The sequence below is a fragment of the Vulpes lagopus genome, chromosome X, assembly GCF_018345385.1.
Source record: "Vulpes lagopus strain Blue_001 chromosome X, ASM1834538v1, whole genome shotgun sequence".
NCBI lineage: Eukaryota > Metazoa > Chordata > Mammalia > Carnivora > Canidae > Vulpes > Vulpes lagopus.
The window spans coordinates 93,245,685-93,258,806 of record NC_054848.1 but is presented as its reverse complement, the minus strand read 5'-3'; the positions used below and the strand labels follow the sequence as shown (position 1 = coordinate 93,258,806).

At 38.5% G+C, this 13,122-nt stretch overlaps 2 protein-coding genes across 2 annotated transcripts in view; one reads left to right on the top strand and one right to left on the bottom strand.

The window, feature by feature from the left end:
- Positions 1-6,382, bottom strand: part of LOC121482644 (mitochondrial calcium uniporter regulator 1-like) — a 69,300-nt gene extending 62,918 nt beyond the window's left edge. Inside the window, exon 1 of the mRNA XM_041740479.1 lies at positions 6,348-6,382. Within this exon, the coding sequence (XP_041596413.1) occupies positions 6,348-6,382 (35 nt within the window). The remainder of the gene's footprint in view (positions 1-6,347) is intronic.
- LOC121482261 (neugrin-like) lies at positions 6,373-7,776 on the top strand. Its single transcript, XM_041740083.1, is given in 2 exon segments — positions 6,373-6,544; positions 6,946-7,776. Coding segments are annotated over 2 exon segments (885 nt in total). The 5' UTR covers positions 6,373-6,380; the 3' UTR covers positions 7,667-7,776.
- Positions 7,777-13,122: the final 5,346 nt, after the last annotated feature.

Here is a 13,122-nt window from a genome sequence, read left to right as displayed (position 1 = left end):
TACTCTGCAAGCATATTTCCCTCTTGGCTACTACATCCAAGACCATCCAATTTTTAAAATTAACTTATCTATTTGATAAAGAGAACATGAGCAGGGGGAAAGGCAGAAAGAAAGGGAGAAGCACACTCCCTACTGAGAAGGGATCCTGACACGGGGCTGGATCCCAGGACCCTGAGATCATGACCTGAGCCAAAGGCAAACACTTAACCAAATGAGCCATTCAGGTGCCCCAAGACCATTCAATTTTTAAGTGTATTTCATTATATAAAACTTGCACAAAATCCATGCTGATCCCTAATAAGACCCACACAGCAGTGACTACTAGAGCTTTATAAAAAAAAATTCTTCCTCTGGTAAATATTTATTTTTATTTATGGAAAGCACTTTTGACTTAATGGTAGGCCAGGCTAAAGAATACCACTCAATGAAATACCTTCTTTTTTTTTTTTTTGAAATACCTTCTTAATATAACAGTCATCACAAATCATATATGCCAAGGAGGATCATATTATAAAGTGGACAAGGTCTTAAGGGATTACACTTGGAAACCCACGTGAGTTGCTGAGCAGCAACAGGTATCTTAGAAGGCCTCTTTCCATAACACTGACATCAATTCTTATAACTGCACCTGTGGACTCAATTCAGAATCATTAGGAAAGAAGGGGGAAAAGATAAATACTCAAATAAACATGGGAATGCAAATAAACTGGCACCTTACTAATGTGTATTTCCTCAAAATGTCAGACCCACCCAGTTGTGGCCCAAAAGTACACTGGAGAAAGAATCTCCTCTCCATTGTCAAACTTGAACAATAATATCAATATCCACACTGTTTGTAAGAAGAGATGAACAGAAAGATGGAACTACACTAATTAATGGGTTGCAAATAATGCTTTGGTCATACTGGAACCCTCCCGCCCCACCCCCCCCCACCCCCACCCCCCGTGAGTAGGACCAGCCCTAATTCAGAGGCAGCCCATCCAGGCGCCTTCCTGGAATTTAAGCAACAAAAAACATTCTGTTTGTCGGAGATAAGAAAACCATTCCCCCCCACACCCTGACTGAAATGTCCCTGAACAGGTTCAGGTTGACCTTCTGAAAAATCAATAACCTGGATGCTATGCTACTCCCGCGTTTTTTGTTTTTTTTTTTTGCCTTTAAAAGATGCCTGTAATTGCTAATCGGGGCTCTCTGCCACCTCTGAGGCGGAGAGCCCGTTTGCGCAAACGTTCAATAAACCCTCTTGCTAATTGCATCTGCCTGTCTGGGGTCTGAGTCTCTGGGGCGTCCACCGGGACACGTTGGCACCCGTGAGCCAGGGTCCAACACTGTCTGCAAGTTCGCCATATTGTCAGGGATTAGAATATTAGTAAAAAAAATTCTCTAGCAAAAGTATCTAAGTTGGCATTTTATAATTTGCAAAACTGTGAATATATCTGTGTCCTTTATGATTACCGACCAAAAAATAGATCTTTAAATAAAAAGGTATCAATAAATCAGTGGACAAGATTATAATAGACACAGATGATGGTCTCCTTCCCTACTCACCTCAATGTTTTGTATAGGAGATAAAGAATAAAATGGTCAGGGGCACCTGGGTGGCTCAGTAGTTGAGTGTCTGCCTTTGGCTCAGGTCGTGATCCTCGGGTACTGGGATCGGGTCTTGTATCAGGCTCCCAGTAAGGAGCTGGCTTCTCCCTCTGGCTATGCCTCTGCCTTTCTCTCTGTACCTCTCATGAATAAATAAATAAAATATTTTTAAAAAACAAAAATAAAATGGTCATAACAGCAGATATGAAAAATCACCTAATCTCACCTTTCTGAGTTAAATACAGTTTTTATTTAGATTTTAATGAAATTATCTATAGCTGCATAAAAATTCACACTATAACATAGTGAATTAAATTAAAACTGATTCAGCTCACAAATTTGCAATTTGGGCATGGATTTGGTAAGAAGCTTCCTCTTTGTTTGAATCAGTATCAGCTAAGGAAACTCAAACAAGAATTGGTAGATTCAATTCCAATATGCCATATGCATGACTGGCAGTTACAAATGACTGTTAACTAGAAGCTCAGCTGAGCTGAACTTTAATGGCTTTGATTCCATGGACTGCTTGGCTTCTTCATACCATGATTACTAGGTCACAAAAGTGAACATTCAGAGAAACCCCTCTTTATGAAATAGTCTTGGAATAGACATAGTACTATTTATACAATACTCTACTAATATAATCAATCAAATAGTCACCCAAAATCAAGAAGAAGGAACACATACTCCATTTCTTGATGGAGGAGTAAGAAGTTCTAATAAAGAGCACATAGAATGAAAGATATTATTATGGAGATTGTTGAAGAAATATACTCCAGTGCAAAAACTGGCAATGGTAGAAAACAACTTTGAGTACCAAACACAGTGCTATTACACAAAATAAGCAGGAATGATTGTGCTGCAAAGTAGAGAAGAATATTATATATCTTCTGTCATAAAGACCATAGCAGTATATTCTCACTGGACTAGATAATCTGGATATGATTTTTTTTTTACATTCACACTATGCTTCTATCCAATGCCATCTATGAACTCAGTGAGAACCTTATGTAACATGAAGAAACATGATCTGTCTTCATCAAAAGAAATAAGACCATGAAGGAAAAATTCTGGGAAATTAGTGGTTGTACAATGAACATCATTTCACAGAGGTAGCTGCGTAAATAAAATTCTGAAGTGATCTAAAGGGAACCTTAGTATGGAACCAACTGGGTAGCGAAAAACATAATACCCAATATATAGTACTCTTTCTCCTGTTATCAGATTTATGATTACCTATGCCTGGTTTATCTCCCTCAATTCTGTGTCAATGCATTAGATCAACAAATAAGGAAATGACCTCAAATGAAGATACATACTGATTCACGGAAATAGATAATTGTTTGGTCAGATGGTTAGACATTTGGAGGGAACCTGACTTGGGTGTGGTGAAATCTGGAGAACTCTAAAATATCTTTCTAGCAGTCTTCTCAGAATCTAATTTGAAATTGAAGAATCTCACATTTGCCCTTAGCAATTCTTTCTATCCTGCTTATTTTCTTTAGTTCTGCTCAGTCTTTTGTCACCAAACAAAATATTATGTAGTAGTTTATTCTACTTACTGCCTAAGCTGTCACACTAGAATGTTTCTTTTCCTGTATTGTTCACTGATATACTCTTAGCACCTAGCAATGGTATCTGCATATAGAAAATATTCAGTAAATATCTGCTATTTGAATTATCAAGGAGAAATAGAATTTCACCCATTAACTGCTGTAACAGGGAATAATATTGCAAAAGAAGTAATGAAAGATCAGAAAACTCCTCATAGATAGATGATAGACATGTCATCTATCATGATAGATACTAATGATAGATATCTCATGAGTGAACATTTGATCTACCCTGGAGCTGCGGTACAAGTATCTACCCAAAATTCAAATGCTGTATCCTAACCACTAAAGGTAGTTGTATTAGGAGGTGAGGACATTCAGAGGTGATTTGGTCATGAGACCCCAAACTCAAGAGAGATTCTATTCTCCTTCCTCTATGTAAGGATATGAGAAGTCTACAACCAAAAGAGAGCCCTCACTGGACAGTGCTCACACCCTGACCTCAGACAACCAACCTCCACAACAGTAATAGATAACCTCTGTTGTTTATGAGGTACAAATTCTGTGGTACTGTTTTATTTATTTTTTTAATTTATTTATTCCTGAGAGACAGAGGGGGGGTGCAGAGACACAGGTCACAGGCAGAGGGAGAAGCAGGCCCCATGCAGGGAGCCCATCCTGGGACTTCATCCCAGATCTCTAGGACCACACCCTGGGCCAGAGGCAGTGCTAAACCAATGAGCCACCTGGGCTGCCCCTGTGGTACTTTGTTATATGAACCCAAACAGATTAAGATATCAGTTAAGAATTAACCAGCTATTTTGCCAGGCAAAGACAGAGAAAATGGAGAGTTTAGAGAGGAAAGGCAGCCATAATAAATGTCATCTTAAATAGATCTGGAAATGATATAGTATATCTGTGCTTCTAAACTTTATATTTTAGCCCAAAATTTACAGAACTTTATTTTTTTTAATGTGTCTGACCTAGAAAATAAATGAGAAGCATCCAAACATCCTGAACTTAAAAACATAAGGATACTAGGTCTCTCCCTTTAGGGAAAGGGTAAAAATGTACTCACTTCCTTGTGGGTTACTTGCATCATATTAAATAGAATCATATCACTGTAGCTTAAAACAAGAAAAATGTTGAAATGTTATATGGTGTTTCCAGAAATACCCCAGTCAGGTAGACTACGACAGGGTATAGTAAACATACACCATGCAGTGCTGCCCAATACCCTCTTAGATATAGTTTTCCACAGAAGTACCATCATGCCGTGATAATTAATATGTAGGAAATTCTCCCGTTTCCTATCTTGAATAGCCACAGTACAGGCTGTATGATCAAAGGTCTACTAATCAGACACAGCGATGTAAGACTATAAATAATGTGTGGACACAGGTTTTAAGTAGGCATCTGCTTTTTTGACTTGTATTGAGCAAGAGTGGTAACACTAATAGTTCCTTTATGAGACAAGTTTTGCAATGGGAGTTTCCACCTTGCTTTCACAGTTCTCCACGAAATTTTGTGAAATGCAGACAAAATAGATTCTAATTTTTACAATGTAAATTGTGCTATATATGTTATCCCATAATGATTTGGGGATTGTTTGCTTATATCGATTGATCCTAAAAATACTTACACTCTGTAATGCTAGTGCTTGAGTTTCCTAGCTATACCTACATAGTAGCCTATACCTTTTAGCAATTTACGTCAATATATCATTAAATTCAATCTATTTTTGACTGAAATTAATTTCAGATGAACATGTTATCCTTGGCATATTTTATTTCTAGTATTTCAACATACAATATCATTTTGTCTTAGACATTTAATTATTATACCTTATTTTTCAAAATCATATGTGAGTATATTGCTATTTCTTTTTTTTTTTTTTTTTTAATTTTATTTATTTATGATAGGCACACAGTGAGAGAGAGAGAAGCAGAGACACAGGCAGAGGGAGAAGCAGGCTCCATGCACCGGGAGCCCGACGTGGGATTCGATCCCGGGTCTCCAGGATTGCACCCCGGGCCAAAGGCAGGCGCCAAACCGCTGCGCCACCCAGGGATCCCTATATTGCTATTTCTGAAGCAATTTAAATCTTCCATGTATATTATGATCTATACCAAATTTGGACATATTCCTGCCATTTATATATTTTTCCTAGGTACACTGAATTCTTGTTTAAACACTGTTGGTAATATTGTTTCATCATACACTAATGTGTCTTTTTGTTTGGTTGGTTGGTTTGCCCATCTAATGTGAAAAGAATATTCACTCAAAGGTTTTAAGTTTTCAGATTAATGTAACTATCATTCCTTAGGGTAGTGGCAAGATATACTCTGTGGGTTAAGTTAAACTCTAGATCATCGTTATTCTTTTTTTTTTTTAACATCGTTCTTTTTGGAACACCCATGAATTAAGAGTGCTTTAACACTTTTAAATGTTGTCATATAAATATTGTATATAATTGCCTATAATATCCTTGATTGACCTTTGGCTTCCCAAGAAAAAAAAATAATCACTATCATTTTCTTTAAAAATTTGCTTACCAGGACACCTGGGTGGAACAGTGGCTGAGCATTTGCCTTTGGCTCAGGTCATGACCCCAGAGTCCTGGGACCTAGTCCGCCATCAGGCTCCCTGCAGGGGAGACTCTGTGTCTCACTTTCTCTGTGTCACTCATGAATATATAAATAAAATCTTTTTTTTTTTTTTTAAAGAAAAGCTTGCTTACCATTTTTCTAGAGTTAATGCAAACTTCATTCTAAAGAAAACAACATCTTTGGTTCACTTTCTCTTCCTTCTTTCTCCTAAATCATCCAACAAATGTATGTATAAAAAGCACCAACTATATATCAGCAAACATTCTAGATACTGGTAGCAGAACATTTGTAAATCTGTGACTTTTATTCTTGATAGCTATGGATTGTAATTTACTTTATGAACTAACCCCATATTTAGAGCAAATAACTTCATTCACTTGTAGCATTGATAATTTCTAGTTCGTGTAACCTATGTCATCTTTTATATATGTATTTTTTATCTTACCAGAATGAAAATCTGGACATTTTTCAAGGGAGTACGTAAGAAGAAAATTTTCTCATTCCTTGCATGCTTCAATCATGTTTGGAAAACTATGTCCTTAAATGATCATGTTCCTATGTATGATTATCTTTCTTTTTTGACCGTTGTAATTACCTTTCTTCAGGCGGTCGGGCGGCGGCTGTCGACATGGCGGTCGCCCTGAGCCTCTTGCTGGGCGCGCGCGTCCGCGCTGCCGTCGCTCGGTGTGGGTTCGCGACTCGGGGGGTGGCGGACCCCGGCGCTCTAGGCCGCGAGCCGGATCCTGATTCCGACTGGGAGCCGGAGGAGCGGGAGCTGCAGGGGGTGGAGAGGCACCAGCTCCTTCCCGGACCCTCAGCATGAGGGACGGCTTCGCGCCCCGGCGCTCCAGGCCGCGGCGCCCCCTCGGAGCCGGGCGTCGCGCCGCCGCAGCCCTTGTCTGTCGCCCGCTGTGAGAGGGCGCGGAGGCGGCTGGGCGGCTGCCTAGGGACCACAGGTTTCTTCACTAGGGACGTATTTCATCACCTGTTTAGGAAGTTTGGCCTCCTCACGGGCTGTGTGAGGGGTTAGATTCTGGGGAGTGTACGGAGCGGGTGTCAGCCAACACACGTGGCTCGGCGGCCCCTGCGAACAGAGAGGAGAGGGCTGTGGGCTCCTTAGGATTTAGTCCGAGGCGCTGCAGCAGCTCGTTTTGCCCCCAAGCATGGCTTCTGCCGTTGGTTCTCTCCCCCAGCACCTTGAAACGACAGAAAAAGGCCGCCCGGTTCCAGAAAATTCGGAGGCAGATGGAGGCGCCTGGGGCCCCGCCCAGGACCCTGACGTGGGAAGCGATGGAGCAGATCCGGTAATTACATAAAGAATTTGCAGAGTCCTGGTCAGTGCCTAGGTTAGCTGAAGGCTTTGGTGTCGGCACTGATGTGACCCGAAGGGTTTTAAAAAGCGAGTTTGTACCCACATTGGAGCAGAAACTGAAGCAGGATCAAAAAGTCCTTAAGAAAGCTGGGTTTTCCCATTCACTGCAGCAGCTCCGCGGGTCCGAGGATACCTTGAAGTCGCTATCCGCAAGCCGCTCTACATCAGGCTCTTTGTTGATGCCAAGGGGTGAATCTTCATTCAAAGGCCAGGGTCACAGCAGAGCTTTGACAGTGACAGAATCAAACACTCACAGGAAAAATACACCAAGGAGGCAGAAGGGAGGGAATAAAGGAATCCAGACCCTGGAGCAGGAGCGCTCCGTGGCTGTTCCTGCAGCCCTAAGTCATCAGCGAGAGCCGCAGAACTACTCTACCAGTGATGGTGTGGGCGAAAGAGGGACTCATGGTGATGGATTGCCAAGTGACAAGCTGCAAGATTTGAAGACTCGGGAGCTGGATAACCAGAACTTCAGCAGCAAAGTAGCCCAAACGGGGCGAGAGTTCCTCGATAGCAATGGGAACTTCCTGTACAGAATGTGAGCTGGAGCTTGGCTTGTGGAGATGCCAAGTGACATACCGTTGGGAGAATATATTTGGAGCTGCCTGGACTTCTGTGTGTGGAATATCCACTTTGGGATAGGAGGAAATGAGCCTGGAATGTGGGAGAAAAGAGCTGCTCAGATTGGAATCTGACAGAGGGCAGTGCACAGGGCAAAAGTGTATGGTAGCGCAGGGCTAATGACCCGCTGCGTAGATTCTAGTGTTCGGGAGCACTGCTCACGGTCTGACTCACATGGATCCTTAGTACTCACCCTTGCTTGGGCTCTCTGTATGTTGAAACTGTATGTTGAAACCAGCCCATGTTGCATGTGTTGTTAGGACTTTCTGTGATACTTGCAATATATGTTTGGAGAAAAAATGAAAAGTTTGCCTTCTGACTTCATTTATTTCTGGATTAATGAACACTAGTAATTCTGGAACTGCTTAGTCGATTGTTTTCATTATGTGTAAAAATAAAGTAAAATGTAGCAAAAAAAACTTTCTTCAAAGATTGTAGGATTTCTTTTCATTGCTGCACTTAACAATATTTGCCAACATATATTTAAATGAGTACATGTTCAAGCAATTATCCCTTAAAACGACCCTCTATAATGTGAATATTTGGTATTTTTGATGAACAATGATTTAATTTAAAAAACTCATAATTTCATAATATTATAAATTCCATTTTTTCTTTTATCCCATTTTATTGCCGACTTCCTTTCTGAAACTGTTAAAAACACATTAGAAATTCTGCATAACGGGACGCCTGGGTGGCTCAGCGGTTTGGCACCTGCCTTCAGCCCAGGGCGTGATCCTGGGGTCCCGGGATGGAGTCCCACATTGGGCTCCCTGCATGGAGCCTGCTTGTCCTTCCACCTGTGTCTCTGCCTCTCTCTTTCTCTCTGTGTCTCTAATAAATAAATAAATAAAATCTTTTTTTTAAAAAAAGAAATTCTGCGTAACTTTCTAAATGCCTATAAAATTTTCAATTTTGTTGTCTATCTCTTTTCATTGGAATAAAATAAAAAATAGGGCAGATATGATCCCTGTCTACACAGAGCTTTTATCCAGTTGCTATAAAGAAAGGAAACTTATAACACAATGTTCTTTACAACAAAATATATCTCTTCATCTTTTATATGGTGTGTTCTTAAAAAGATGAGATAGAGAATCAATTGTGGAAAAATATTAAAATGAACAAAGGACTGACACAAAGTCTGATCATTTGATAATTAAAGGAAGAACTGAAGAACGAACCGTCAGCCAACTAAGCAATGGAGCACGGGAAAAGATAATTACTTGGTATGCACAAGACAACATGGGAAGGATACTATGGCTGGAAGATGAAGAGCAAAGAAGAGATGAGGCCAAGATAAGGCTGGAATTTTAGGCAGGAGATAGATTTTTTTCAGCCTTAAACAATTCAGAATTAAGTGCAACTAGTAGCCAAAAAAGGGCTAAACAATTTCACAAGTCACTTATGCTTTTGGCATTTAAGGGTTTGGACTACTAAAGGTCAGAAAAAAAATAAAGGTGGCTGAGATCATAAAACATAATAAAATAACACACACACAAAAAGAACTTACAAAATTTTGGGGATTTGTAATTAGAGAAGAAATTAAATCTTAATATTTTAAGATGTATTATTGTATAAGAAAGAAAGGATATTAGCAAAGCCATCATTAACCACAAATAATGAGAAAAAAATCAGAATAAACATAAGAACAGTAGAAGAGAAAAAAATATCAAAGTCAATAAAGTAAATAGAAAAGAAGCCTAACAAGTAGGGACGCCTGGGTGGCTCAGCAGTTGAGCATCTGCCTTCAGCTCAGGGCATGATCCTGGAGTTCCAGGCTCGAGTCCCACATCGGGCTCCCTGCAAGGAGCCTGCTTCTCCCCCTGCCTGTGTCTCTCATGAATAAATAAATGAAATCTAAAAAAAAAAAAAAAAAGCCTAACACGTAACATAAGAATTGTACTTTATAACAAATGAAAATTACAAGCAATATTTTAATTTTTAATAGATTTTTTTTTATTTTTCAGTAATCCCTACACCCAACATAGGACTCAAATCCATAATCCTGAAATCAAGAATTACATGCTCTACTGCCTGAGCCAGCCAGCTACACCCAAACTTATAATTTTCCTATCAGTTGCTTCACAGACCACCAGAATGGTTTTGTCAATTTATACACTTATCAATCTCTATCAGCCTTGTTATGTCCACATGTTATCAGCAGTCAGTGACAAAAAAGTTTTTTTGCCATAATAGAAAAAAAAATCCCATGCTGTTCTTTTAATATGAATTTATACATTAAAAACAATAAACATGTTTTCCATCTATATTGGTCCTTCTAAATTCTTCTTTGTTTATTATTTTTTAATATTTTATTTATTTATTCATGAGAGACACAGAGAGAGAGGCAGAGACACACACAGGCAGAGGGAGAAGCCGGCTCCACGCAGCGAGCCCGATGTAGGACTCGATCCTGAGACTCCAGGATCAGGTCCTGGGCTGAAAGCGGCACTAAACTGCTGAACCACCTGGGCTGCCCCTCTTCTTTGTTTAGATGACAATTTGTATTCCTTGTTTTTGTGAATGTTTGATGTTCCTACTGGTTTACTACACTTTTTTTTTTTTAAGATTTTATTTATTCATGAGAGACACCGAGAGAGAGAGAGAAGCAGAGACACAGGCAGAGGGAGAAGCAGGTTCCATGCAGGGAGCCCGACGTGGGACTCGATCCCAGAACCTTGGGATCACACCCTGGGCCGAAGGCAGGCGCTAAACCGCCGAGCCACCCAGGGATCCCCCAGTTTACTACACTTTTTAATATTAAAGATATTACTCCCTTAACTGAGTAAATAAAAGAAATATTTTCCAGTGTTTTAAAACTTCATTTTACTTGCATTTGAAATAAGAGGGACTTTTCTTATTGTCCTTGGAATCTCTTCGTTTTTTTTCAATGTGGAGAACTCTTTCAAATTTTTCCATTATAATATCCAGATTAGAGAAATACTCACAAACTATCTCCTCATAAAAATTTTACATAGCTACCTCAGGGTTCACCTACATCACTGCTTTTGTTTACATTTAATTCACATTGGATTTATTTCGTGGTAGACTTAGGTAGAGGACCATTTTACTTCTCTCAAAATGGCTAACTAGTTCTTTCCAAAACCTATCATTATACGCTTTCTGCACGATGTGACAAAAGAAATACTTCTAGAGCATGTATTTTCCACTATGTTATGAGAAATATGATAGGGAAAAACATCAATACATATTTTGACAGATGTGATCAGTTAAATAATTCTAAAAAGCTTAAGTAACTAAATAAATTAATTTATTTTATCTTCAAAGGGGTAGACTGGCCAGAGCACCTTTTTCCTAGATATGACTCCTGGGACAATAGAAACAAAACCTAAACAAAACTGATCAGACCATATCAAAATAAAAAGCATCTACAAGGCAAAGAAAACAATCACTGAAATTGAAAGGCAACATATGGAATGGGAAAAGATATTTCGAAGTGACATATCTGATAAAACAACAAAAAGAGCTTCTACAATTCAACACTGAAAAAGGAAATAATCCAATTTGAAAAATGGCCAAGGACAGGAACAAACAATTCACCAAAGAAGGTATTCAGATAGCCAGAGGACATATGAAGAGATATTTATCATCACTTATCAAGAGGTAAATGCAAATCAAAACTACGAGAAATCACATTACACTTGTCAGAATGGCTAAAATTAACATTACAAGAAACCATAGGTATTGGTGAGAATATGGAGAAAAAGAAACATTCATATACTGGCATTATGGAAAACAGTATGGAGGTTCCTCAAAAGGTTAAAAATAGAACCACACTAAGACCCAGCAATTACACTACTGGGTATTTACCCAAAGAATACAAAATCATAAATTCAAAGAGATACATGCATGCCTATGTTTATAGCAGCATTATTTACAATAATCAAGATATGGAAGAAGCACAAGATTCAAACAATTGATGAAAGGATTAAGAAGAATGGAATATATAATGGAATATGACTCAGCCATACAAAAGAATGAAATCTTGTCATTTGCAACAACATGGATGGAGCTAGAGAGTATTTGTTTTTTAAAGATTTTATTTATTCATGAGAGGCACAGAGAGAGAGGCAGAGACATAAGCAAAGGGAGGAAAAGCTCCATGCAAGGAGACCAATGTGGGACTCGATCCTGGGACTCCAGGACCACGCCCTGAACCTAAGGCAGACGCTCAACCACCGAGCAACCCAGGGATACCAGGAGCTAGAGGGTATTATCCTAAGCCAAATAATTCAGAGAGTGACGACATGTGATTTCACTCATAGGTGGAATTTTGGAAAGAAAACAAACAAAGGGGAAAACAAAGAGAGAGAGAGAAAGAGACAAAACAAGAAGTAGCCTCTTAACTATAGAGAAGAATCTGATGGTCACCAGAGGAGAGAAGGGCTAGGGGATGGATTAAATAGGAGATGGGAAATGAGATGAGGAGTGCACTTGTCATGATGATGTAGGGAAAGGTTGAATCGCTATATTGTAAACCTAAAACTAATATAACACTGTATGTTAACTAATTGGAATGAAAATTAAAACTTGAAAAAAGGGTGGACAAAGCAGTATTAAAGAACTCTATTTAAAAGGGCAGTCAATCCATACAGAATATTTTAAAGAACACTGCTTTACATGAATTTATTTTACATCTCATACATTTCTGTTGTTGGAAATCTATAGCTATATTTTGACAGAAAAAAATATTTTTATTTCATTGACTTTTAAACAGGAACTAATGCTTTATTTTTATTATTCATTGAAACAAAGATGACTTCATTCTTTTTAACATATTAATATGATGAAACAGGTTAACAAGTTTTCTAACACAGCACTATCCGTGCTTCTCTTCACTGAATTATACTGCATTACTGTGCATTAATTTCTCAGAACAGGTGAGATATACTAAATGAAATATATATATATATATATATATATATATATATATATATATATAGTGTGTGTGTGTGTGTGTGTGTGTGTGTGTGTGTGTAAGAGACAGAAATATAGTAAGAGCATTTCCTAGCAAGAATTTGGTATCAGGAATATGGATAAAAAATAATTAGGAAGTTTTCCTCCACTATCTTTAGAAGTATTTAAATAATGTAGGAATTGCATATTTACAGGTTGTTTGAAATAATTTCTAAAAAATTAATGGAATTCTGCATTTCCTCTTATATTTCATTTTAAACCAGATATTAACAATGCCTAAAACAAAAGATAAAATCATTGATAACCAAGATCTTTGTTTCATAACACACACTTTTTTGAACTCTATCAAGAGCTAATAGTCATCAACAACTTCACCTTTCTACTCTGCTATTCCTCACGCAGCAAGAAGTAAACAGAGCTAAATGATAGGATAAATATG